At 38.4% G+C, this 27278-nt stretch overlaps 1 protein-coding gene across 1 annotated transcript; it reads left to right on the top strand.

The window, feature by feature from the left end:
* The first annotated feature begins 1477 nt into the window (after positions 1-1477).
* LOC149152157 (uncharacterized) lies at positions 1478-2668 on the top strand. The gene has a single exon (XM_089443396.1). The coding sequence runs from the start codon at positions 1478-1480 to the stop codon at positions 2666-2668; it is 1191 nt and encodes a 396-aa protein (XP_089299522.1).
* Positions 2669-27278: the final 24610 nt, after the last annotated feature.

Raw genomic sequence — 27278 nt, 5'->3', positions numbered from 1 at the left:
ACAAGAAAGAAGACGCGGATTGGATAGCAGAGAGGAACTGGGCGTATGGGAAGCGCCCGATCCTGTTTAAGAGGTGGACGCCGCTTTTTGACGCAAAAAAGGAGAAGATGGACGAAATACCAGTATGGGTTAGAGCTCCTGGTCTTCCGCCATTTCTGTGGGTGGAATCGGTGTTCAAATCCATAGGGGATGTAGTGGGCACTTTCATAGAAGCTGATATGTCTTTTCTGCACACGCATGAAAGAGCGTTGGCCAGAATACTTGTTCGACTAAAACCCAAGGATGGCCTATTAGAATCAATAATCCTACAGTACAAAGATTATGTGTATGAGCAGCCTTTGGACTATGAACACCTTCCTTTCAGGTGTCATAGATGCCATCTTTATGGGCATTTGGCAAGGGACTGCCCCTTGGGAAACCGTAGAAGAAGGCCGCAGAAGAAAGGTGAGCGAACAGGCAAAAATTCGAGGAAGGAGAAAGAGCCTGTCCCTGAGGACACCCAGGAGGATCCTGATATGAGAGGAAATCAGATCGAAAAGGAACAGGCTATCAGCCAAACCACAAATCTCGAGCCAGTTCTTCTTGCGAATCCAAGCCCGCTGGAGACGAAGACAGTGGATTTTTCATCTGATAGAACTAATGTTGAGTTGGAGAACCCAAACATTTTGCAATGTGAGTCCGGTGAGCGCAAAAATAAAAATATGAAGAAGGAGAAAGCACCGGCTTCTGAGGTCATCCGGGTGGATCCTGATAAGGACTCTCAGAGCGAACAGGTTCTGGCAAACAGTCACGCTTCAAAGGTCGAGGGCGTTATAACTGCGCCACAATGCCACTTGGAGCCGAATGTTCTGAAGATTTCAAACGAAGGATCTGAAGGTGTTTTGGAGGATCTAATCATGTGGGAGGTTCCTGATAAGGAGGCTGCTCAGAACGAAAAGGTTCAGGCAAGCTGTCAAGTTACAAGGGCCGAGGTCGATACACAGGTGCTTCAATGTCGCATGGAGCCGAAGGCATTGGAGTTTTCAACCGAAGGATTTGAAGGCGGATTGGAGGAGCCAACCTGTTTGCATTGTGATTTGGGCAATCATCCGATTTCCACAACGATGATTGATAACACTTCAAATATTGAAAATCCGGTAAATAACAGCGTTTCAGTTGATCAGCCCTTCCGTATGGAGGCTATTCATCTGAGCAGCGAAAATGGTCCTCATCATGGTATGTCCTCGGCAGTGTCCACCCCGACGTGTCACTATAATCTTAGATCACTGGACAAAATATCGGGTAAAATTCTTGAATCTCCTGGGCCGGTTGGAGGATTAGGCTCTTCCACATCTCAAGTTTCCAAAAGAAAAGGCAGGGGTAGAAAATCAAATTTGTCGAAAGCACAGGTTAAAGCGAAATTTGACGTAGCAGATGGGAAACAAATGTCCATTCCTGGGGCGCTTAGAGCAGCTATTCCCCCTGACCAGGTTATCCAATGATCCTCTTGTCATGGAACTGTAGGGGTTTAGCTAGTAAACCCAAAAAACTGGCCCTAAAGGAGTTAATCTCCCGTTATAATCCGGACATTCTCTTTCTTCAAGAAACACTCGGTAAAGGCCTAGAGGTGGAATCAGCTCTCAGAATTTCTTTCCCAGGATGGACTTTCCATGCTTTAGACGCGGAGGGGCACTCTGGGGGTTTGGCTATTGGTTTTCGAGAAGGTAGGTTGCAGGCCTATAGCCTTTGGGGAATGGATCATGTTCTTGGGCTGGAGGCTTTTTCCGCAGAGATTGGGTTTCCTATATTGTTTCTAAATGTTTATGGGCCTTGCCAGGGAAGAGAATCTTTCTGGAACAGCCTCTTATCCAAGTCTCTGCTGAAGAACAGAAGTCTGATTCTAGGAGGCGATCTAAATTTTTCAATGGGAAATGGGGAAGCATGGGGTCCTTCTGCCAGGGAAGACCCGCTCTCGGAATTTTTTGCAAATTCCATTCAAGCTCATAATCTTATAGATGTGAATCTTATTAAAGTAAAACCTACTTGGAGGAATAGAAGAGCGGGGGAAGGAAGAGTGGCAAAACGCCTGGACCGCTTCCTCATAAGCGAAGATATGACAGCCAACATTCCAATGTTCAGGCAATGGGTAGGAGAAGGAGGGAATTCTGATCATTTTCCTATCCTAATGGAGCTTCACAAGCCTCCCCTCAAGCCTTCTCCTCCTTTCAAATTTAATGCTTCCTGGCTACAGGAGGAGTCTTACAACATCCTTTTCAAACAATATTGGAGACACACGAACAGCTCTGTGATGCAAAACAAGGGAGCTCTATTCATGGATAACTTAAAGAGGCTGAAAAAAGCAACCATCGAATGGGCAAAAGCCAGGAAGAGCAGTCAACTTGAGGAGCTGTCCAAAATTGATGCTGATCTTAGAGCCATGGAGGATCCTGAAGCAGAGGGGTATATAAATCAGGAATCGAAGGACAAGATCTTGTTACTAGAAAAACAAAGGAACAAGATTCTTTTGGAAAAAGAAGAGGAGTTGAGGCTAAAAAGCAGGGCAGTTTGGCTGAAGGCAGGAGATGAGAATACAAAATTTTTCCATAACTACGCCAAGGGTAGGAAAAATGCTAATACTATCTGGAAATTAAAGGATCAGGGTGGAAGAGAAGCTACATCTTTTGAATAACTCTCAAGCATGGGAAAGAATCATTTCCAGAGTCTGTTCGCTGACCAAGGAGGGATTACTCTGGCAGAGGTGATCAGGGTAGCCCAATGTTTTCCCAGGTTTGTTGAAGAGGAAGAAGCTGAGAATTTAGTGGAAGAGGTGACAAAAGAGGAAGTTGAAGCTGTTGTAAAATCAATGGCAAAAGATAAAAGTCCAGGCCCTGATGGGTGGACTATTGAGCTGTTCAACCATTTCTTTGATGAAATTGGTGATGAACTCACAAGGGTTCTGGAAGAAACAAGAAGGAAAGGGGAAATTTACTCTCCTTTCAATGCAACTTTTATAGCACTCATTCCAAAGAAGGAGGACCCGACTTCTTTTTAAGATTTTAGGCCTATCTCCCTATGTAATTGTGTTTATAAAATTATAGCAAAAGTCATTGCCGTGCGCCTGAAACCGGTTCTCTCAAGAAATATTTCAAGTGAACAATTTGGTTTTTTGGATGGGAGACAAATTCACGAAGCAATAGGGGTTGCACAGGAGACTATTCATAGCCTAAGATAGACTATCAAGAAACGAGCTGTGATAAAGATATATTTGTCCAAAGCTTATGATAGGATCAGCTGGATTTACCTCAGGATGCTGCTTACCCATCTGGGTTTCAAGCTGGAATTTATAAATTGGGTAATGGGATGTGTGTCCAGCGTAAGTTTTGCAGTCCTTATAAATGGGGCCTCATCTCAGTTTTTCAAAGGGCAAAGGGGACTGAGACAAGGATGTCCATTATCCCCGTTACTTTTTCTCCTAGTGGTAGAAGGGCTTAGTAGGTTGATCCTGGAGGCAAGGAGAACAGGTTTGATTAAAGGTTTGGAAGTAGCTGTAAATATGTTCATTTCTCACCTTCTTTTTGTAGATGACATCCTTCTTTTCACAAATGGAAATCTGAATGAATTGAGAGAACTAAAAAATATTCTTGACCTATTCATGAAAGCTACAGGAATGCAAATAAATTTCAACAAGTCTCAGCTAATAATGGAAGGTTTCAGCAGATTGGAATGCGCTCAAATCTCTGCCATTCTTCCTTATGAGGTTTCAAACATGGAAACCCCTTTCAAGTACCTGGGTTTCTGGCTGAAACAAAATTCTTACAAAAAACAGGATTGGAACTGGTTGGTGGCAAAAATTGAAGAAAAGATCAACCATTGGAGCTTCAGGTGGTTATCTAGGGCAGGTAGATTGACTTTGGTCAACTCAGTGTTGCAAGCCATGCCAGTCTTCTGGGCAGCACTAACTTGGATTCCAAAAGGGACTCTCCATAAGATAAAAAAGCTATGTAACAGGTTTCTTTGGTCGGGCTCTAAGGAGGATTCTGTTCTTCCTTGGGTTGCTTGGGACAAGATAGCCAGACCTAAAGATTGGGGCAGCTGGGGGATAAAGAACCTAAATGATTTCAGCACCTCCCTGGAAGCCAAATCCGGTTGGAGGCTTATAACTTCTGAGAATTTGTGGACAAGGGTTGTGAAGCGCAAATACATAGATCCGGAGCCTATGGAAGAATGGATCCGTAAACATAAAAAGAAAGGAAGGAATGTTTCAGTGATATGGAAAGCCACTACTGAAGCTTTTAAAGTCATTGAGCAAGGACTGGCCTGGCAGGTGGGGAATGGTGAAAATGTTAGGATAGGAAGAGACCCATGGGTAGGATGTAATGAACTTTTTTCTTTGTCCCCTGGGCTTATTCGACATCTGGAATACAAAGGCATTGTGCATCTATCACAGGTGGAGAAAATAGGGCAATCTACAATTTGGGGGCAATCTTGGAAATCAGGTGCAGACCTTGAAATCAGTCCCCTTTGGTGGAACGAATGGCAGACTTACATTCAAGAATTAGAAAGATCCAATGTGAGAATAAGAGACAGACCGGACCAGCTAGTCTGGGCACATGCTGACTCAGGATCTTACGCCCCTAAAGCAAGATACTCTTTCTTAATGTCGAGAAAAGGATGGGAGGATCCAAGCTGGTGGGAAAAATCTCTGTGGAAATTAAAATGTCCTAAGAAAGCCAGGCTTTTTTTCTGGTGTGTGCTAAAACATAAGATACCAACTTGGGACGTTCTCCAAGCAAGATTCAAGCAAGGGCCTGGAAGATGCCCACTGTGCAAAGATGACTCGGAGACCATTCATCATCTCTTCTTGGGATGCCCTTTCACAAAGAGGGTGTGGAAGGAGGTTTCCAACCTATTAAAAAAACAGCTTAGATGGGAAGGGGATTCCATATTGGCTACTTGGGAACAGTGGTGGAACCATTCTTCAGAAGGAAATCTAAGAAATCTGCCTCCTATTGTCTGCTGGGGAGTATGGTTAGCCAGGAACAGAAGCCTGTTCAATGACAATATCCCTTCAGCAGAAGCAACAGCTATTCAAAGCATAGCAGTTTATTCCAGTATCCCTGAGCCGGAGAACACAAGGATCAAACCTCAGAGCAGGGAGGAAACTATCAGAGCAGGTGTCCCGTGGGCCTACTTCGACGGGGCCTCACAAATCAACTCAGCTGGGGCAGGTATAATTATACATTTAAACGATTCTCATTCTTTAATGGCTTCTGTGGGTCTGGGTACTGGATCAAATAACTATGCAGAACTTTCAGCCCTGAAACTTCTCCTCTGTTGGCTGGTCCATAGGCACATATGCGCAATCCAGTTTTTTGGAGATTCTTTGAATGTAGTTAAGTGGGTAAACGGAAATAGCAGGTGTCAAAATTATATGTTGAGGCCCCTCCTTGAAGAGATCTTGTCTTTAAAATAGTCCTTTAACCATTTCTCAATTGCTCACATCTACAGAGACAGAAATGAAGACGCGGACAGGTTATCAAAAGATGGTTTATTGCAGGCTGTGGGTATCTGGAAAGTGACTGAAAAAGAGCAGGAACAGACACGAGTTTCGGATCTGCCTCCTTATGCATAGCTGTGTTTGTTTCAATTCATGTTCTTTTTCGTTACAGGCTGTTGCGTTTTGGCTGATCTGCCTCCTCGTTCAGGCTGTAGCTATTTGTTTCAGTTCATGTTCATAATCGCAATTGCTGATTGATATGAACTTGATTTAACTTCCCAAAATCCTTGCGCACAATTTTATGTGAGCGCTGTTTTTTGCTGTTGGGCGTTTTTATCCTTTTAAGAAGGCACCCGGAGCTGTTTGTGTAGCGTTGATGGTGATTTGGTCTGTCCAAAAAGCCTGAAATTGCTCATTGATCCCAAAAGGGAAGCAACCTGTAATTGTACAGGGAACTGAAGGCTATATTTATGTATTTGTGGCCGCTCAGAGATCCTTCTCTGGCATGCTGAGGGAGAACAACCTCACGTTTCTGAATGCTGCTTATGCATCTGCTTGGAACCTTTTATATTTTTTTATAAAAAGTTCGCTATTTTTTCTTTGGAAAAAAAAATTCCTTTAACTAACAGTTAAATTGTGGTGATATATTTAAATATTTAGTAAAAGGGTAACTTCAAACCATTGAATATTACCTTGTCATTACTGTCATCCCTCAGTGACTGATATTACAAATCAATACTTATGGAAAGATTGTAAGAAATTTTGTGAAATAGTAAAGCGTAACCTCTATTTTCAAGCAACAAAATCAAGACATTGTTACATCAAGAGCCATAATTGATACATAATCAATGAATCAAGTCCTTGTATGGCACAAGCTTGTTTTATAACCTCTATTTTCTCAATAAAAAAATCAAGACATTGTATGTGGATATTGCCAAAAGGAAACTGCGTTCTAATTTGGAAGAGGATCTTATCAAAAGACATTGATTTATTCAAAGCTACAAAGCCTAATGGGTTACTGAAAAATAAGTTGGAATATGGGATCATGATACTTAAATTGAAAAAATATGCTTTCCTTTTAGAAACATTACAATACAATGTTTTTTGAAAGCATTGGAATTTGAAATTGGGCATTTCTATCAAGACAAATTTTCATTAACAGAATGTACCTTCCTACCTGAAATGTTGTAGATATCCAAGAAAAACTTGAAAAGCATAAGAGAACTTAGCATAATGTACTTTCTTTCTTTCCTTAACATTCTTAAAGAGTTGAGGTTCGCCAAGTCATCATATAAATTTCAAAGGAAATGACACTTAGTAATAGTCCAATTCACAACTGAAGATGTGTCATAAATACGAGGGGGTATCTCCTCCAAATCACAAAAGTGCTCCAGGTTAAAATCTAGCATTAATGGAAGCTTAATGCTCGACTAGTTGTTATTGAACCCAGACATTTTTCCATTCTTCACTAAAAGCTTAAAGATAGCTTCTCTAAGTTCTACATGACTTTACTATGCTCTTGAAGTGGGGGCACATGCAAGCTCTCCAAGTGAATAGTCTTAAACTAAGTGAAGATAAGGCCGATAGATCATTCAGTGTGGATCTCTTTAACCCATAATTGAATAATATGTCTCTCTTGAACATAATTGAATACTATTAGGACTTTCAAATTTTTCATGGAACTCAAAAATGTTGGAAGAAAGTATTTTCTTCCAGAAAAGAGTAAAACCAAAGCCTCTGCTTGAGGAAAATTGATGTCACACCACTAACACTTCTCCATGGAATCTATATAGGTAAACCACAAATGCAGAATTCCATTAGAACATTGTGTTTATTGAATACACAAATGAAATAGTTGCATTTCTTTAAAATATCTTTTGAAATCAAAATTACTAAAATTACATATCGATAACCTAGTGGGTGTAGGATAAAATTCACCCGTGTCATTCACAGAAAGCATGAGAAAAAACCTACTACTATATATAAAACCAAGAAAAATTAAAATTCATCACTTCTAGGGACCTCATAACCACCTTGCCAATACACAAGTATGTTCCTATTTGCAGTTAGAAAAATTACCCAAATTGCAATCTGTTTACTCTAGCATATGTTGGAAAGTTATAGAAGGATGACTAGTGCAATCAATCCATTCCTTTTAGCCCTGGATTTGTTTCAGTTTAAAACAGAAGTATACAAATATAGTTGTCTAATGTATATGCTTTAACCATTCACCTTAAGATGTTTTTACAATATAATTTCCTAAGTCTATTTATTATCTTCATTATCATAAAAACCAACCTATATCCATCTTTAACTCCACATCTACCACTCTTAGGGGGATGAAATCTATTTATCCCTCTGAGCACTTGGTAGACCCAGAATTAAGATAGATCTAAGATGATAGAATTTCCCCTTTAAATAGTCTATGCTCACATGAATACCATGTATTACCATGGGTCAATACCATGGGTTATCATAAACCTCGAGCTTAAAAATTACTATTAGTAATTTATAAAAATTAATAAAATTAATAGTTGAATTTTATTTTATTTTTTATTTTAACCAAGCTAAAATGTTTAACATACATTAAATTACAACATCCATTTTTACTCTTGATCCACCAAGCCCTGACAGAGATCAAATATTTTTTCACTCTATGCTAGTTTTCATATCACGATATTTGATACCTCTCTGGGGTTAGTAGATCCAGAGTAAAGATGGATCTATGCTGGTTTAATTCCCCCATTTAAATAGGCTACATTCTAGGTGAATACCATGGGTCAATACCATGTGCCATTTTGGTGAATATCATGGGTCAATACCATGTTCCATTTTGGTGAATACCATGGGTCAATACCATGTGTCATTTTTATTTTTATTAATACTAATATTAGGGTTAATAATATTTTTTTGCTTGGTATTAATAACAATCTAGTCCATGGTATTTGTCCCATAGTATTTTGCCCATAGGTTTCACCTAAATATAACACCATGTGCCATTTTGGTGAATACCATGGGTCAATACCATGTGCCATTTTTATTTTTATTAATACTAATATTAGGGTTAATATTGTTTTTTTGCATGGTATTAATAACAATCTAGTCCATGGTATTTGTCCCATAGTATTTTTCCCATAGGTTTCACCTAAATATAACACATTTTTTGAGTGTTCGTAAATATAAGGTCACTTATGGAGTAAATATAAAAAAATGTTTTATTTGTTTACCATACCTCTCATTTATTTATATTTTTATTAATTTACCATACCTCTTTTACAAATATGGTAATTGGCCCATAGGATTCACTTAAATAAAACCTCTTTCTTGAGCCTTCATAAATAGAACGAGGGTTATGGACTAAATCTAAAAAGAGGTTTTATTTATTTACCATACGTCTAGTTTATTTATATTTTTATTTATTTACCATACCTTTTGAGTAAGTATAAAAAGACGTTTTAATTATTTACCATACCTCCACTTTACTTATATTTTTATTTGTTTACACCCTTGCATGTATATAAGGTGACTTATGGAGTAAATATAAAAAATGTTTTATTTATTTACCATACCTCTCATTTATTTATATTTTTATTAATTTACCATACCTCTTTTATAAATATGGTATTTGGCCCATAGGATTCACTTAAATAAAACCTATTCTTGAAAATGGGCGAATGGAAGGTTGTAACTCTTAGTTTCAAGGGCTAAATTTACCTTTTTTACCCTCTCCCTTAAACAAGGTAGGCTATTTGAGGTGATTTGTAAAAATGTGCTATGATACAAAATATTCGCCCACTAAAAATTTAGAACCCCTTAATTTCCCCAAAGGGCGAACATTTGCCCCTAAACTTTTCTATGCTTGGTCCTTCTATCAAAAATCTTTTTGATCTTTTCCTGCACAACTTGAGATTTGATGTAGACCTCTTCTCTGGTTTGCTAGAGATGAATAGTCTAGTTAATTCTCCTCTGGATATCATTTGGTTCAAATTGCAGTTCTTGGAGCATCTTCATGACTGGTACTCCCAAAGAGGATGGAAAAACAACTTCCATGCCATAAACTAATTGATAGGGAGATGTACCAATTGACTTCTTGGTAGTCAGTCTGTCAGCCCATAAGGCTTTGACTAACTTCTTGTTCCATGTTTTCTTATTATCTTCCAGTAACTTCTTAATAATGTTCACCAGGATTTTGTCTGAAGATTCTGCCAGTCCATTTCCTTGAGGGTAGTAGGCTGTAGAATGACCAAGGGTGATGTGATACTTATTGCAGAATTATATCATTCATTTGGATTTAAAAGCTGCTACATTATCAGTAACAAGCTTGGTTGGGCATCCAAATCTAGACAGAATGTTGACTTCAAGGAAGTTAATGATAAGAGTATTTGTGGCTTGCCTTGAAGGTATGGCCTCTATCCATTTTGTGAAATAATTTGTGGCTATGAGGATCCACTTATGTCGGGCAGAGGATGGCAGGTGAATTTCACCAATGAAGTCTAAACCCCATTGTTGAAATGGTACTTCAATAATGATTGGTTTAAGGGGTAATGGTAGAAGTTTTCTTTTCCCTTCAAAAATTTGACACTTGTGACAAGAGGTCACAAATTTCTTGACATCAAAGAATAAAGTTGGCCAGTAGAAACCTTCCCTTAATATTTTATCTGCAGTGGTTCTCCAATAGAGGTTTCCACCACAGTCACCTGCATGAAATTCTTGTAGAACTTTTCCAGCCTCATATTTTATCAAATAGTTATTGAGAATTCCTTCATGATCTTTCCAAAACAAAGCATTATTAAGTATACAAAACTTCAAGGATTTCATTTTTAGAAACCTACCTTTGGTTGTAGATAATACAGGAGGAGCCTATATGTTTAGTAAAATGTAAATGATATCAACATACCATGGTGATTCACCAAAGGCTTGACTGATCAGTGGAGTCGCCATTTCCTCTCCTTCATCTAGTGCAGCAATAAAGTTTATGTCTAAGACCTGACAGTTCAACTCAGCCATAAGTTTGGCTAAGCCTTGGCCCTTAATTAACTTTGTAGGTTTGATCTCTATATGATAGTCTAAGATAGTAGCAATCCATTTTCCCCTTCTCCCATCAGGACCTTCTTGAGTCAAGATGTATTTGACTATATAATTGGTAACATAGGCTACTATATGAGAATACAAGATATATACCCTAAAATCTTTGATAGCTTTGACTAAATCCAATGCTTGTTTCTCCATTGTGTTATATTTTAAGGGAGCATCTCTCAAGGATTTGCTAAAGAAAGCAATGGGTTGTTCATATCCTTGGTCATTTTTCTACAGTAAAACTGCAGCTATTATATGCTCAGAAGAAAAGGAAAACAAAATGAAATCCCTATCAAATTTGGGACTAACTAATACCGAGGTTTTTGTCAAGGCTATATTGATGTCTTCAAATGATTTCTTAGCTTCGACATTCCAACTTAAGGTCGAATGTTTTTTCAACATGTTATTTAGTGCCCTAATTAACTCTGCTAGGTTAGAAATAAATCTTCTAAGGAAGTTAATCTTTCCAAAAAAGGCTTGTAGTTCTCTGATATTCCTAGGGTGTTGTATCAGTAAGATGCTTAAATTCGTGCAGGATCTATTCTTATGCCATTGTTAGAAATTATATGCCCTAACAATTTCCCTTCTTCCAATCCAAATAAAGATTTCTTGGGGTTCAAGGAGATGCCATACTTTCTGCATTTTATAAAGACCTAACTTAGATGATCTAGATGTTGATTGTCTGATTTTGAGAAAACAGTAATATCATCAAGATATATCACAAGGAAATCATGGATTTCTTTGGCAAAGGATATATCCATAGCCCTCTGGAAAGTGGCTCCTGCATTCATTAGCCTAAAAGGCATTTTGACATACATAAAGGTGCCCCAAGGAGTGGTAAAAGAAGTCTTGGGTTGGTCGTCAGTGTGAACCAAAATTTGATTGTAACAAGAAAACCCATCCAGTAATGAGATTCTGGTTGACCCAACTACCCTTTGTAATATGTCGTCCATTTTTGGAAGAGGGTAATTGTCTTTAAGTGATGCTTTATTCAGGTTTCTAAGATCTACACAGAGTCTAATCTCACCAGTTTTCTTCCTTGTTGGGGCAATGTTTGAGACCCATTCAGAAAACCTTATTGGTGCAATTATCTTGGCATCATACATTCTCTTAATTTCTTTTTCTATTGAAGGTAATAAGACAGGATTAATTCTCCTAAGATTTTGTTTGAAAGGTTTTTGATTCTCTTTGAGAGGAATTGTGTGTTGGATGATGCTGGTGTCATAGGATTTAAGGTCCTCATAGCTCCAAGAAAAGACATCCTGAAATTCTTTCAATAACTCAATGTATTTCACCTTTTCTGTTGAAGGGAGTGACTTTGACAGTTTGATTAGCTTGGGATTATCTTCAGTGCCTATGTTACACTCTTCAATATCATATTTTAATGGTTCCATTTTAGGCTTCCTAGGAACATCATTTGAATCGAATAAGTCTTCCAGAGGGGTTAAATATTTTGGTAAGAAATTATCCTTGAGATTAATTACTTCGCTTTCTTCATTAATTATTTCATAAATCTCAACCTATTCTACGTTGTCTATATCTGAACTTGTGAATTTAGTGGGATTAAAACTATCTACTTCATTACTTCTAGCTCATTTATTGTTACTTCATCCCTAGAGTCTAGATCTATGGATGTATCAGTGTTTATATTACTATGTGAAAATTTTCCTTCTAAAGTTAAGAAGTTGTTTATTTGTCTATCATTTGCAAATACTTGCCAGTTTTGCACATTATCTGGGATTGGGGGCCTGTGCCTGACCTTAGTAATGTACTAATGGTTAGGTTAGAAGGGTAACCTAGAGGTACTGACAAACATTTCTAAACTATGAGCTTGCGTATTGTGCTTCCTAGGAACTACTGCAAGTTGTGTTTCTAGAAAAGTATTGAGCATTTCTACAATGGTTCCTCTATAATAACATAATCTAGTGTCTTTAGTCATATATACACCCTTAATCTAATATACAACTAGCTCTGAGTCTCCTATGACTGAAACTCTTTGAGCACCTAAATTCCTAACTACCTTGAGACCTAGAATCAAAGCCTCATACTCGGCCGTATTATTGGTACATCTGAAATTTAACCTATAGGAATGGCCCTCTGAGTGATTGTTTTCGAAATTATAAATCCATACTCCTGCTCTTGCTCCTAACTTATTTATAGAGCCATTAAATTCTAAATGCCATAAGATTTCATGTACATAATTCTCATCATTAGTATCCCATTTATTTTTATTTCTAGAAACCTAATTACTTTCTTCATTGCACAATTCTGAAGTCTCTTTAGATTCATTAGCAGTGAAAAATACAATTTCTTTTGGTTCTGCAACAACAATGTTAGGAGTTTCGTTTGGAGTTTGATCAGTGTAAACATAATAAAAGAGTCTACATCTGAATGCATGGAGTAGATGGGATAGTTTTGAGGTCTATCTTGGTTGCTTACCATATATTTCATGAAAGTTTCTCTTTATAGTTTCTTGGGTTTTCCAAACACAAAAATTGTGGCATATGACATATCTAGTTGGAGGGGTCCTTGAAGCTTGCCTCCCCAAGATCTGGATAACATCATGCCATATTTTGGTGGGATATAAACCCCTACAATGTCCATGAGGATGCTCTTGGCATGATATTGGACTAACGTAATACACAAATCTTTGATTAACCCTAGACATTCTACTTGACTTGAATCAAAGGAAAACAAGTCCTTGTAAGGTCTAGTAATGTCTAGTTTCAATTTTTCCATTACCGATTTTGGCATTAGGTTGTGAGAAGCCCCAGAATCTAACATGCCATTGTGTAGTATTTTGTCATGAATATTAAGGCTAATGTAAAAAGGCGGAACTCCTCCTTCCTACGGTTTGCCATTAACATCTGGTCCAAATATTAATTCTGGTTTATCATCAAACAAGTTAACTGAGTCTTCGTTTTCAGTAATGTTCAGGGTATGATTTACCTATGATTTGTAAGTTTCATTTTTAACTAGTTCAGTCAAAGGGACTGAAATTTTTAGCTTGGATATCTCTACTCCCAAATTAAATGATGAGGAATTGTTGTAGACCTTTGAAATAGGGTTTTGAGTGGAATTATCTTCCTTTTGTTTACTTGGGATTTCCTTATGGGGACTTTCAGATTTGGCATTATAGGTGTTTTTCTCTGGTTCTTTAAGCAGAACTGATGTGGATGGTTGCTCAACAGAGAGTTAGTTGGCAGTTATTTCTTCAATGATGGGACTAGGGAGATTTTGGTTTGGTATAGGGAGTATTTGAAGTACCTCCAAAACAGGAACTTTATTTGTTATTTTGGGTTTATTTGCCATTGCTTTCTTAGTTTGGTTAGGAGGACCAACATTCTTTTTACTTCTCAAGTTATATTGTTTGTGCACTTCAAATATGGCAAAGTCATATCCCTGTTTATAGTCAAATGACTCTCCAGACTAGGTTTGAAGCTGTTGTAACATATGAAATTCTTCCTCATCGTGGGAGAGAAATACAAGGTTTTTGATCATCTAATCCCATTAGATTGATTTGGGTATCTTGTTCTGGATCATCAGGATCAGATGATTCTGCATAGTTTCTTGAAAAGGGGGCCTAATTTTTTGATTAGGTCCATTCTTTCCTGTGTTTTGGTTTTGATTTTGTTTTTTCTGAAATTAGCATTCCTAACTGGGGGTGCTTGTTGATTATCCCATGTTTTTCTATCTAGGTTGTCAAGTCTATACATGATTCTTTCTATGGTTTTGGCCAAAAAATATACTTTACCATCAGATGTTGAAGCTTCATCAGAAAATCCTACTCTCCTTTCTAACTTTGCTCGGGATTTTTTGGCTAAAAGATTAGCCTCTACTTTTACTACATTGGTTTGGCTTTGCTCTAGGGTTGCAGGCTCTCTTTCCCTATGTTGGTATGCCATATCTAGATCAAAGCCATCAGAGAAATTCATCATTGTGAGATTAGTAGGAGGCTTAAGGTTGGTCGGGATAGCATTTTAAGTGCTATTAAACCTGGTGCAGTAGTCTTGAACTGATTCTTTAGGACCTCTCCTAATGTTCTCATACTCATAAAGTATCTACAATGGGTTTTTCATCCTCTCCCATCTCTCGATGAACATCCTATGAAAGTTTGTCATATCTGTAATACTACCAGTAGCTAAGTTTCTAAACTAGGTTCTAACTTCCCCAGCTAATGTTTGGGAAAAAATCCTCATTCTTACATCTGCATCATCTATCTCATGTAACTCAAAATAATCGTTCATTCTATTAGCATGTTGTTGATTAGTGTATAGGCTTGTAGCATCAAATAGTTGAATTTTTCTTTGATAGTCCTGAGGTAAGTCATGTAATTGACCAGGTAACACCAAAGGGGAATATCTATTGGCCATTGCTAAAGCCTTGGCTTGGATCAGGGATAAGGGAAGATTCATTTGGGTTAAGGTGGAGATGGAGGAGCTAGCAGTGCTTACAGTTGAAAATGGAAGATTACAAATCGAAACTGGAGTATTAACAGTGGAATTTGGAATATCTACAAATGAAACTAAAACATTAACAGTGAATGAAGGGGTTTCTATAGTGGGAACTGGGATAAAAGGGACAATTGTGTGTATAGAGGAGATGGAAGTATCTATAAGTGAACTTGAAGGGCTGATGGGTGAAGTGGGAGTGTCTATAGGTGGAAACAAGATTCTAGGTTGTATAGGGAGCTGTGGAATGAATGGGCCAGTGGAATGAACTGTAGTAGAAATAATAGATGGTGTGGTAGTGATGGAAGGGGTATTAATAACGTTGGAGGATTGAGCAGAAAGTTTAGCAGTTAGAGCAGTATTAATGGATGATAGTGGAGTGTTCAGAATATATTCATCAATTGATCTATTAGCTCTTTAAACTTCAAGGTCTACAATAAAATCAAGATCTAGAACAATTTCATTAAGCACGCTTTCAGATTTTGTTCTAAACAATGAGAGATCAAATTGCACATCAAAAGGTAGATATTCTAAAAACAACCACTAATCAGGACATGGATTAGCTTTAACTAATGGTGTTTTATCAGCGGAACTCTCTTCTTTTTTGGATTTTCTTATAATTCTGTCTAGATCATCCAAATAACAACAGGGTTTGGATCCGGGTTGGCCCTCGTAAAATGATTTTTCCTAGTAGCCATAATTATAACTTTCAAAATGTTTTTTAGTGTAAATTTTCAAACTTATGTAAAAACTAACTTTAAGGGGCTCAAGATGATGATTAAGATTTCCCTAAAGTTTTAGGAGACTGACGTTTGTGTTCCCCAGTATGGTTGCCACTATGTTATCACTCAAAACTTTTCCTTAGAAGTTTTGGAAGAAGGGAAGGCTTCGAGGTAGCCACAAACCAACTTTTAAGCGTAGGCTCTAGCCAAACTATGGCTCAGAGACGACTCTCTCTATAATTTAGCTATGTTTGCTTAGATATCAGGCTAGTTCTAGAGTTCATGGGGGTTTTTGATTTGTATGAAGATTTGGTGGTGGAATCCTTAAAACAGGCAAATAGGTTTATGCCTTTAGGCCATTGGGAAATGGAGTCAAAGAAGGGGAAGCAAAGCTAGAGTTAACTCACTAAAGGGAATGTTCAAGGGGCAAGATAGTAGAGTGAAGTACAAATCCTTGGAGTAAATGGCGAAATGATTCATAATGGAGGTGAGAGGGCAATCAAGAATCCTCAAACTTAGGCTAAGATGGGGGAACAATAGTGAATCATGTGTTAGAAAATTATATATTACGGAGCAATGGAACACATAAAATATTGCATAAATATAAACATAGAAAATGCATAAAACAAGAGAGACACAGATATACGTGGTTCACCCAGTTTGGGCTACATCCATGGAGAAACAACCAGTCCTTCCTTTTATATTATCTAGCAAGTTGAAGAGATACAACCTAAAGCAGATCCACTGTAACACCCTCTTTGCTCTCAATCTCCTCTCTCTTGCTCACTTAGAATACAGATATGCATAGATGCAATACAATTCCCTCATATATAGTGAGGGGTTGCCTTCTAGGGAAAAAAACCCTAAATTAAACATAACTTCTACCGTCAGATCATTTGGGTAATGAACGACCCAGATTGACTAGAAATTACTAGACTTTTACAAGGCAATTTTACATCTATTTTTTAGCTTCGGGGGCGCTGCCTCTAAACCCCCGTCGGGGGACCACTGGCCCCCAAAGCCCCTAGCTGGGGGGGATTAGGCCCCTCGGACCCCCGCGGGGGGGACAAGTCCCCTACACACCCCCCCGCATGGAGGGGTGTACAGTCTTCCTAGGGTATACATCCGGCTGAAACCTTTGAATACAGAAGATAATCAAGCTCCACACCCAACAATCTCCCACTTGGAGACTAATTATAGAAACTCCACTGCTGCTTCATTTGCTAGACAATAAATCCACTTTGGACCTGGCTGTTTTTTGGACCTGGCTGTTTCTCATCTTCTTCATCATACTTGAAGACCAATCGAAACTTAGCAGATTCTCAGTTTCTCCTTGGTTACAACTTTTGTTAACATATCTGTAGGATTCTGGCTAGTGTGTATCTTTTCCAACTTCAACTGTCCATCCTCCAATGCTAACCGTATGCAATGGTACTTGAGCTGTATATGTTTAGTCTTGGAATGAAATGCAAAGTTCTTTGCAAGATGTATGGAACTCTGGCTATCATGTATAACCTTCCCAACTCCTACTTCTTTCCCAATTCATCCAGAAGCCTTTGTAACCAAATCATTTCTTTACTAGCCTCTATAGTAGCAACATACTCTGCCTCTATTGTTGAAAGTGCAACAACACTTTGGATTTTTGAAACCCAACTGATAGCTGTTCCATCTATAGTAAATATATATCCTGTAGTGCTCCTCCTTTTATCTCTATCACCTACCATATCTGCATCAACAAATCCTTGTAGAGCAATGTTTGAACCACCAAAGCATAATGCTTGATTTGTGGTGCCTCTCAAATACCTAAGAATCCACTTCACCGCCATCCAATGTTCTTTTCCTGGATTGTTCATGTACCTGGTTACAACTCCCACTGCATGTGCTATATCAGGCCTTGTGTGGACCATTTCATACATTAAGATTCCAACTACTGATGCATATGGAACTTTAGACATATGAGCCACTTCTTCCTCAGTATTGGAACACGCCTCCTTACTTAATTTGAAATGGCTAGCCAAAGGTATATTAACTAGTTTTGTGTTCTGCATATTAAGCCTTTTCAACACCTTTTCTATGTACTCACTTTGAGACAATGTTAATTTGCGATTCTTCCTATCTCTAGTTATTTTCATACCAAGGATTTGTTTTGCAGCACCCAAATCCTTCATTGCAAATGAGTTTGCCAATTTTCTCTTGAGCACATTTATCTCCTGCATGTTAGAACCTGCAACAAGCATGTCATCTACATACAATAACAATATAATATAGCTGCCATCATTTTTCCTTTTGAGATAAACACAATGATCAGAGTGACATCTAGTATAACCTTGTTTAGACATAAACCTATCAAATTTTAGATACCACTACCTTAGAGCCTATTTTAAGCCATACAAACTCTTCTTCAACCTACACACTAGTTTCTCCTTCCCTTTTACCTCATACCCTTGTGGCTGCTGCATATATATCTCTTCCTCCAAATCCCCATGGAGAAAGGTTGTCTTTACATTTAACTACTAAAGATGCAAATCTTCAGCTGCTACTAGACTTAAAATAGTTCTGATTGAAGTCAATTTAGCAACAGGAGAAAATATTTCATCAAAATCAATACCTTTCTTCTATGCAAACCCATTCACTACAAGTCTAGCTTTGTACCTCTGTTTTCCTCCATCTTCTTCCTTCAGCCCGTAAACCCATTTATTCTGCAATGTTGTTTTACCTGCAGGCAACCTAACTAAGTACGAAGTCTAGTTGTGTGCTAAGGAGTCCATCTCTTCTTTCATGGATTGCTCCCACTTCTTCCTGGTTTCTACCTGCACTGCTTCTTCATAACATTCTGGTTCACCAAAATCAGTCAGCAATACATAATATAATGAAGGAGAGTATCATTCAGGGGGTCTACTTATCCTGGTAGATATTCTAACACCACTTTCAGGTGTTTGAAGTGCTTCTTGCTGTTGTGGTTGTTGTTCTCCTGTGATATCGTCAAGCACTTTGTATTCTATGTTTTCTTTTTCTTGTTTCTTTTCCTGCAACTAATTCCTATACAAGACCTTTTCATTGAATATCACATCTCTGCTCCTAATGATTTTTTTATTTTCATAATCATATAAGTGATAACCAAAATCATTAACACCATATCTAGTAAAGGTACATTTCTTTGATTTTGCCTCAAGCTTTGTTCTATTTTCTTTATTAATGTGGACAAAGGCTTCACAACCAGAAGTCTTTAAAAATGAGTAGTTTACCTTTTTACCTGTCCATGCCTTCTCTGGAATACCACCATCCAAGGAACTTGAAGGCCCTCTGTTTATTATATAAATAGCAGTCTCTACAGCATCTGCCCAAAATTTTAGAGGCAATCCTGCATGCAATCTCATGCACCTTTCACGTTCCATGTTTGTCCTGTTCATCCTTTCTGACAAACCATTTTCTTGTGGTGTTCCTGGAACTGTCTTCTCTCTGCAAATTCCATTCTCTGAACAGTACCTATGAAACTCTTTGCTGCAATATTCACTTCCATTATCTAATCTGAGACACTTCAACCTTTTCCCTGTCTCACTTTCAACCAAAGCTTTCCATTTCTTGAAAGTATCAAATACATCAGATTTATTTCGAATACAATAAATCCAAGTTTTTCTAGTTGCATCATCAATAAAAGTAACATAATAAAGAGAGCCACCAAGAGATGATACCTGAGCAGGTCCCCATACATCTGTATGCACAAGCTCTAATTTTTCGCTCTTCTTTTCTTTCCCAACTCTAAGGAATCTGACTCTCTTTTGTTTTCGATAAACACAATTCTCACATAATTTTAAATCACACGCTTCAAACCTGGTAACAAATTTCTTGAGTGAAGAATCTGCATCCCCTTCTCACTCATGTGCCCAAGCCTATGATTCCACAATGCTGTATCTTCTCCAGTAGAGGTTAAAGCATTAATAGAATTAGAAATACCATTGCATAAATACAATGTACCAACATTTTCTCCTTTCGTTATTACCAGAGATCCTTTAGTGACCTTCCAGGTTTTATCTGTGAAAGTAGTTACGCAACCTTCACCTCCCAACTACCTTTTTGCAATCAGATATTTCTTCAGATCTAGAACATGCCTTACCTTCATCAATAGCCACTGATTTCCATTTTGTTGTTTTATGAAAATTGTACCCATTCCAACAATTTTACTGGGCTTATCATCACCCAATTGAACTTGTCCAAAATATCCTTGAACATAATCATGAAAATGTTTCTTATCAGGTGTGGCATGGAAAGAGGCCCTTGAATGTATCACCCAGGCGTCAATAATATTTTCTAATGAAAGAATCAAAGCATCTTGCAACACATCCCTTGTTACATTCACTTCATGATTAGTTTCTTGATATGCATCTCCTTCTTTTCCCTTCAGAGACTTGCAGTCTTTCTTCATGTGTTCTTTCTTCCTATATTTCCAGCACAATATCCCCGATCTAGACTTGGATCTGCCTTTTCTTGACTTACTGCGATATCCTGGGCTCTTTCCTCTTTCCATTTTTCTTCCCCTAGTCTCTGCGTTCAAAGCATTACCTGATGTCTCACCGGAGCTTTTCCGTCACATTTCCTCACTAAGGATTTCACCAACAACATCATCAAACTTTAAAGTACTAGATCCAGAGACAGAGTTACTAAGGACCATAACTAAACCATTCCAACTTTCTGGCAATGAGCACAGAAATAACAGAGCCCTAACTTCATCATCAAAATTTACCCCTATAGAACTTAACTGACTTGTAACTGTATTAAATCATTTAAATGATCTGCAACAGATCCACCTTCTGACATCTTCATATTAAATAAACACTTCATAAGAAATACCTCATTTGAGGCCGAGGTTTTTTCATACAGTTTGGCCAATGCCGACATTAAACCCTGTTTTATCGTTTCCTTTGAAATATTAAATGCTACAGACGCTGCTAGGCACAACCGTATTGTTCCAAGTGCCTTTCTTTCCAGAATATCCCATTTTGTGTCTGTCATACTCATTGACTTCTTTGTCTTTCCTCTCAATGGTAGGTACAGAACTCTCTAATACAGATAATCTTCCATCTGCATCTTCCATAGCTGGTAGTTTTGGCCATTGAATTTTTCCACCCTAAACCTACCATCTTTTGCCATTGCTCCCACTCAAACTAGGAAGCCTTCTCTCCTGCGAGTTTATAATCCAAATAGACCTTTGGCTCTGATACCAGTTGTTAGAAAATTATATATTACGGAGCAATGGAACACATAAAATATTGCAGAAATATAAACACAGAAAACACATAAAACAAGAGAGACATAGATATACGTGGTTCACCCAGTTTGGGCTACGTCCACGGAGAAACAACCTGTCCTTCCTTTTATATTATCCAGCAAACTGAAGAGATACAACCTATAGCAGATCCGTTGTAACACCCTCTTTGCTCTCAATCTCCTCTCTCTTCCTCACTCAGAATATAGATATGCATAGACACAATACAATTCCCTCGTATATAGTGAGGGTTGCCTTCTAGGTAAAAAAAACCCTAAATTAAACATAACTTCTACCATCAGATCATCCGCCTAATGAACAGCCCAGATTGACTAGAAATTATTAGACTTTTACAAGGCAATTTTACATCTATTTTTTAGCTTCGGGGCCACTACCCCCGGACCCCCTAGCCGGGGGGGATTAGCCCCCCCCAGACCCCCGCAGGGGGGGACAAGTCCCCCCCACGTGGAGGGGTGTACAGTCTTCCTAGGGTATACATCCGGCTGAAACCTTTGAATACATAAGATAATCAGGATCCACACCCAACATCATGAGTAAAGAGCAATTAAGAATCCTTTACTGTAGACCAGACGAGAAACTACGGAAGCTAAGGAGCAGTTAAGAATCCTTGCTAAGATAGCTTAAGAGAAAACATTAAGAATGTATAATGGTAACATAGAGTGTAGTTAAGCAAATTCTCAAATAATATTCAAGTTAAAACATTCAAACTTCTGAAAAATTTAAGATTATGAAACAAATTTAAGAGAGATAAAACAACACAAGAGAATTACTCATTTGTACTCTGCTTTACACATGAATCCCTTGAAATATCTGATCTTTATTCATCAATCCAACATGCTGGCCTAGTTAGTGATACAAAAACTTTTACAGTCTTTGAACAAAATTCTATTCAAAGTATAAGAATCCACCACCACGTACTTCAATTCATGAAATATTTATACAAAATGTTTTTACAAAATATCCCAAACTAACTTGGAAATTAATCTAGGAATTTCAAAATATCTTCTCACAAGAAAATAGAGACAGATATTGGACTGCTTTCTTGTTGTCCCTTTTATTGTGGTTTAGCTGGAAGTTTATGGTTGCTATGCTCTGCGCTGGCCAAAGGCTATTGTCTTCTATATTGATACCTTTTGACACGGATACTCTTTGACCCTGTAACATTTGAATCTGATGCCCTTTTACCTCGTTGATTGTGTGTTTGATCTTTAACTGTGTTCTGCTATAGTAAGTCAGTCAACTTTTCCCATTCTTGATCTGTTGGTAACTAGATACTCAGCATTCTCCTGTAAGTTTCATCTGCCTCGGTGTATTTTGAAAATGAAGGCTTATTCACAAACATATGTTTTACCTCATGCTAGAGGTAAAATATATTTTCAAAGGCACTGTACAGTACCTTTCCTATTGGTATTCCTGAAACATGTGAAGTAGCCACTTGCTGCCTTGCTAGATACCTGAGTTTGTCATTGTAATCTCCTTGTTCCATAAGTTTATCATGAATGACTAAGGGATTAGGTAATCCCTTTTCCTTTAGCTTATCAAACTTAGCCATGAACTTGTCAACAACTACTTGCATTTCCTTGCTCTTTTCCTCTAACTTATGCATAAGGTCCCTCTTGGTGAGGACTTTCTTTACCTCCATAATAGTAGCAGTCCTACATTCAATTTCCAGTTCCTGTAGTTGGTAATTTTTCTTTGAATTTAAGAACTGGATGAGCCTGGTAGCATCTCTAGGAATGTTGCCTAATTCTACCACTTTCTCAATAGCCTTTGTTATTAATCTTATGAGATCAATATTCTAGAATACGACATGTATGGATGGCCAAATATCATTACCAGAGTCAATGATATTGACCCACATTTTTTCCTTGGTTTCTCCAATAGGCTCCTTTAGTGTCAAGTCTCTTTCCATTAATTTGAGCTTTTCCTTTATCCTTGTAGCCTTTTGTTCCTCCTTTTTATGCATAATCTTGGCAAGCTTCTAATCTGTTTCCAATCTTTCCACATGTCCTTTAGTTTGTTTACCTCGTTTACCTGAATAGGCATTTCTTACATGCCATGAACAAGCTTGGTTGATTCATCTATTGCTGTACTTGTTGCTGTTGTAGAAGTTGCTGATGTAGATGCTGTAGTGGTGATTGGCAAGGCAGTGCCTATAGGAGTTTCTAGAGCCAATGTAGCTACCAATGTAGATGGTACTGCAGTAATCACTGTAGGGATTACAGTTGTTGGCGTTGTCCCCACTTCACCTTGCTTCAATTGGATTAAGGCATCCAACTCCTTCTCCGTGCTCCTCAACTGATCTTTAAGCTTGAGGACTAAATCCATTAACTCCTCATGCTGAGTTTGAGACTGTAACACCTCCTGGGTTTGTGGATGATGAAAGGAGGGTATCTTTATTTGCTTCTTCAGTGAAGCAATGTCCTTGTTCCTCTATTGTATTAACTCCTCTGTTACTTTGATATCTTTGGGATCATGTCCCATCTCTATGATTAAGTCTTCCAAAGACTTGATTCTATTATCCTTGACTTGTGATGAAGCCTATTCAAGTTGATACTGGGGTGAGATGTTGTTCAAGGAACTTTGCAGTTGATGAAAAACTATGGACTTCCTTGTTAGGGTGGAGTAGATCATTTCTCCAGCCTGCTTGTGAAACTCTATTTGGTCCAAAAGGTGAATATCACTAGCCAACAACTCAAAATCAACTTTCTTATAGTCAGTGGGTGCCCTTGGTTGCTGCACAGTTGGCTGAATGAAGGACACCTGCATCTTCCCCTCTTTGATGTCAAAGGATGACATCAAACTATTATAACTTGGAGTAGAAAGTTTGAAAAGCTGAGCATATGTCTCAGCTTTCAACCTTTCATTCCTAACTTTTATCTCTTTGAATCTGTCTTTGATACTTTTATCCTGGTCTGCTAAAAGACGAGGTCTCTACACTCATTTGTCTCTGTATCATCTAGGTTCCTGAGGATGATGGGGGTTGTGTTTCCTCTGAATGAGTTGTACCTTTACTCCTTTCTAGCTCAGAATTAGTTATTTCAACTGAGCCATCGGTGTCTTCCTGCTCTGACACAGGATTGAGTCTAGGCCTTGCATTTTCGCCTCTTTCATATTAAACATTGAAGGCGCGTGTCCCTGAAATTGATCCTTTGTCCCTGTTGGGATTTTTCTCCTCATTCAGAGGAGGCTGCATGATAGGGGGAGTTCTCATTGTCCCTTCCTGAGGTGGTACCTACAGAAATGAATTTTCATCAAGTTGATTTTCTAGATCTAATAATGTGTTTTCCACCACCACTTTAGTATTGTCCCTGTCCTCTAAAGTGTTTTCCACCCATCGCAATTGGTTGGCATACTTTTCTATCTCAGGGATGCGGTGATGGATATAGGGAGCCATCTTGTTTTTCTGCATTCTTTTGTAGATGAAATCCAGGGGATCATATCTCCATATGAAGCTTTGTTTTAATTTTAATATCTAAAGGATCAGGTCTGCCTCCTTTATAGCTTCTCTTCTATTACGAATAAAAGGACCCTATATAGAAATTACCTACATATGAATTCTAAATCACAGAAAATAAATAATGCGAGAGAAGAACACATAAAACACATATACACAAAGATTTTCCCCTGGATCCCAAAACTGGGACTACCAGCTTGATTTTTCATTATGTTCCTTTCAATGTTATAATACATATTTATACATGCCGAAGCATCCAATACCATGGATCAAAAACCATCACGTCCAATACCATGGACCAAAAACCATCGCGTCCAAAAACATGTGCGAAAATCATGCACAAAACCATAGGTGGGTCCGCCCAACCTAACATAGGGTCCGAAACAAAAATTTTCCGGGGCGTTGTCCCAGACCCCATAAAGTGGGGTTACGAGTGCTCTTCAAACCCCCTGTTAACTACGTGGAAAGAATATAACACAACAGAACATTCTCCCACTTGTTGTTTTCTTTTCACAGGGGGCCACAACAGAGCTTAGTCATTTTCCCAGCCCTAAAATGCCCATTGTCTCTCTACACCAAGATAACTTCTCAGAGCTCACAGATTTTGTCAATGCATCTACAGTATTCTTTAAAGTGTCCACCTTTACCAGCAACACCTTTTTTTCTTCTATCATATCCCTCACAAAGTGATACTGGACATCAATGTGCTTTGTCTTTGAAAGATATGCAGGGTTCTTTGCCAAGAAAATTGCACTTTGGCTGTCACAGTCTATCTGTATAGCTTCCTGTACTGACCCCATAGTTGAACACAATCTCTGCAACCAAATTTTTTCCTTGCTTGCATGAGTGGCTTCCATGTATTTTGCCTCTGTAGTTGATAGTGCCACTGCAGATTGTTTCTTACTCATCCAGCTGACTGCACCTCCAAATAGGTTAAACACATACCCACTTGTAGATCTTCTCTGATCCAAATCTCCAGCCCAGTCTGCATCAAAAAAGCCATGAATATCCAACACTCTATCCAATCCTTGTCTTCCTTGGTAGCACAAACCATAATCACTAGTGCCACGCAAATACCTGAAAACCCACTTCACTGTTTTCCAGTGCTCCTTCCCTAGTTTTGACATAAACCTGCTCAATACTCCCACTGCATGTGCAATGTCTGGTCTAGTACAGACCATTTCATACATCAGGCTACCGACTGCACTTGCATATGGAAGACGGGACATGTCCTCATCCTCTTCTTGTGTCTTGGGACATTGTTCAACAGATAACCTCACACCTACAGGAATAGGAACCTTCACTGGTTTACTATCCTACATATTAAACCTCTACAGTATTGTCTCGACTAACCAGAGCTTCCTCTTTGTATGATCTCTTTTAATTGCCATGCCAAAAATATAGTTTGCAGCACCAACATCTTTCATGTCGAATTTGGAGGACAATTGGGTCTTCAAATCCTTGATAATTTCTTTGTCATTTCCAACCAGCAACGTATCATCCACATACAAGACCAGATAAATAACACGGCCACCAATTAATTTAAAATACACACAGTGATCTGCTTTGCTTCTGGTGAAGCCAAATCCCCATATAAATGTATCAAATTTCTGATACCACATCCTTGGTGATTGTTTTAACCCATACAGAGACTTCTTTAACTTACATACCAGTTCTTTCTTACCCTTCACCGCAAAGCCTTCAAGTTGCTTCATGTAGATCTCCTCTTCTAGATCCCCATGAAGACATGTTGTATTCACATCCATCTGTTCTACCTCAAAATCAAAAGCAGCAACAACAAATAAAAGTAATCTAATAGAAGTTACCTTGGAAACAGGAGAAAAAATATCACCAAAATCAATTCCCAGCACCTGGGAATAACCTTTTGCTACCAATCGAGCTTTGTATTTCTCCACTTTTCCTTTCGCATTTGTCTTCTTTTTGAACACCCAATTGCTTCCAATGGGTTTCCTTCCAGCCGGAAACTCCACCAGATCCCAAGCCTCATTTTTGTGCAAAGATTCCATTTCATCAACCATGGCCTCTTTCCAGAGTTTTCCATCCTCTAAATCCACTTCTTCCTTCACAGTTCTGCGATCATCATAAGTAATAGACAAAGAAAAATTTGAACAGAAAGAAAATGGACTATACCCTTTTGGCTACCTTCTTTCTTGAGTTGATCTTCTTACAGCCAGAGTTTGTGGCTCTTCATCTTCTGATTCCTCCTCTGCTGTAGAGTCTGATTCTTCCTCCTTTCGCTCAAACTCTATCTTCTCAGGTTCCTTTGGTTGGACTTCATGTTTAATAACATCTTTCACCTCTCTGAACACCACATATCGACTGTACACAACCTTCCTTGTTACTAGGTTCCAAAGCTTACAACCCTTCAAACCATCTTTATACCCAATAAAGATGCACTTTTCAGATTTACTATCCAACTTGGTTCTTTTCTCTTTTGGAACATGTACATATGCATCACATCCGAATACCCTTAGATGTGAAAGAGAGGGTTTCTTACCAGTCCATACCTCTTGTGGAGTCTTATCCTCCAACGCTGATGAAGGTGACTTGTTGACCAGGTAACATGCAGTATCCACCGTCTTTGCCCAGAATTCCTATCCTAACTCGACACCACTGAGAATGCTTCTTGCCCTTTCCATTAACGTCTTATTCATTCTTTCTGCAACTCCATTTTGCTGAGGTGTATATGGAGTAGTCTTCTACCATGATATACCACACTTCTTATAGAATTCTTCAAATTCCTTACTGCAAAACTCTCCACCATTATCTGTCCTCAACACCTTTATCTTCT

The sequence above is a fragment of the Pinus tabuliformis genome, chromosome 9 (assembly GCF_031772625.1).
Source record: "Pinus tabuliformis cultivar Carrire ecotype Pingquan chromosome 9, CPIR1, whole genome shotgun sequence".
NCBI classification, from domain to species: domain Eukaryota; kingdom Viridiplantae; phylum Streptophyta; class Pinopsida; order Pinales; family Pinaceae; genus Pinus; species Pinus tabuliformis.
The sequence above is the reverse complement of the archived record's forward strand: the minus strand, read 5'-3'. Positions and strand labels throughout refer to the sequence as shown.

Bases quoted from the DNA above. Each gene is read 5' to 3' on its own strand.
- LOC149152157 (XM_089443396.1), top strand. From the start codon at position 1,478: ATGATCCTCTTGTCATGGAACTGTAGGGGTTTAGCTAGTAAACCCAAA.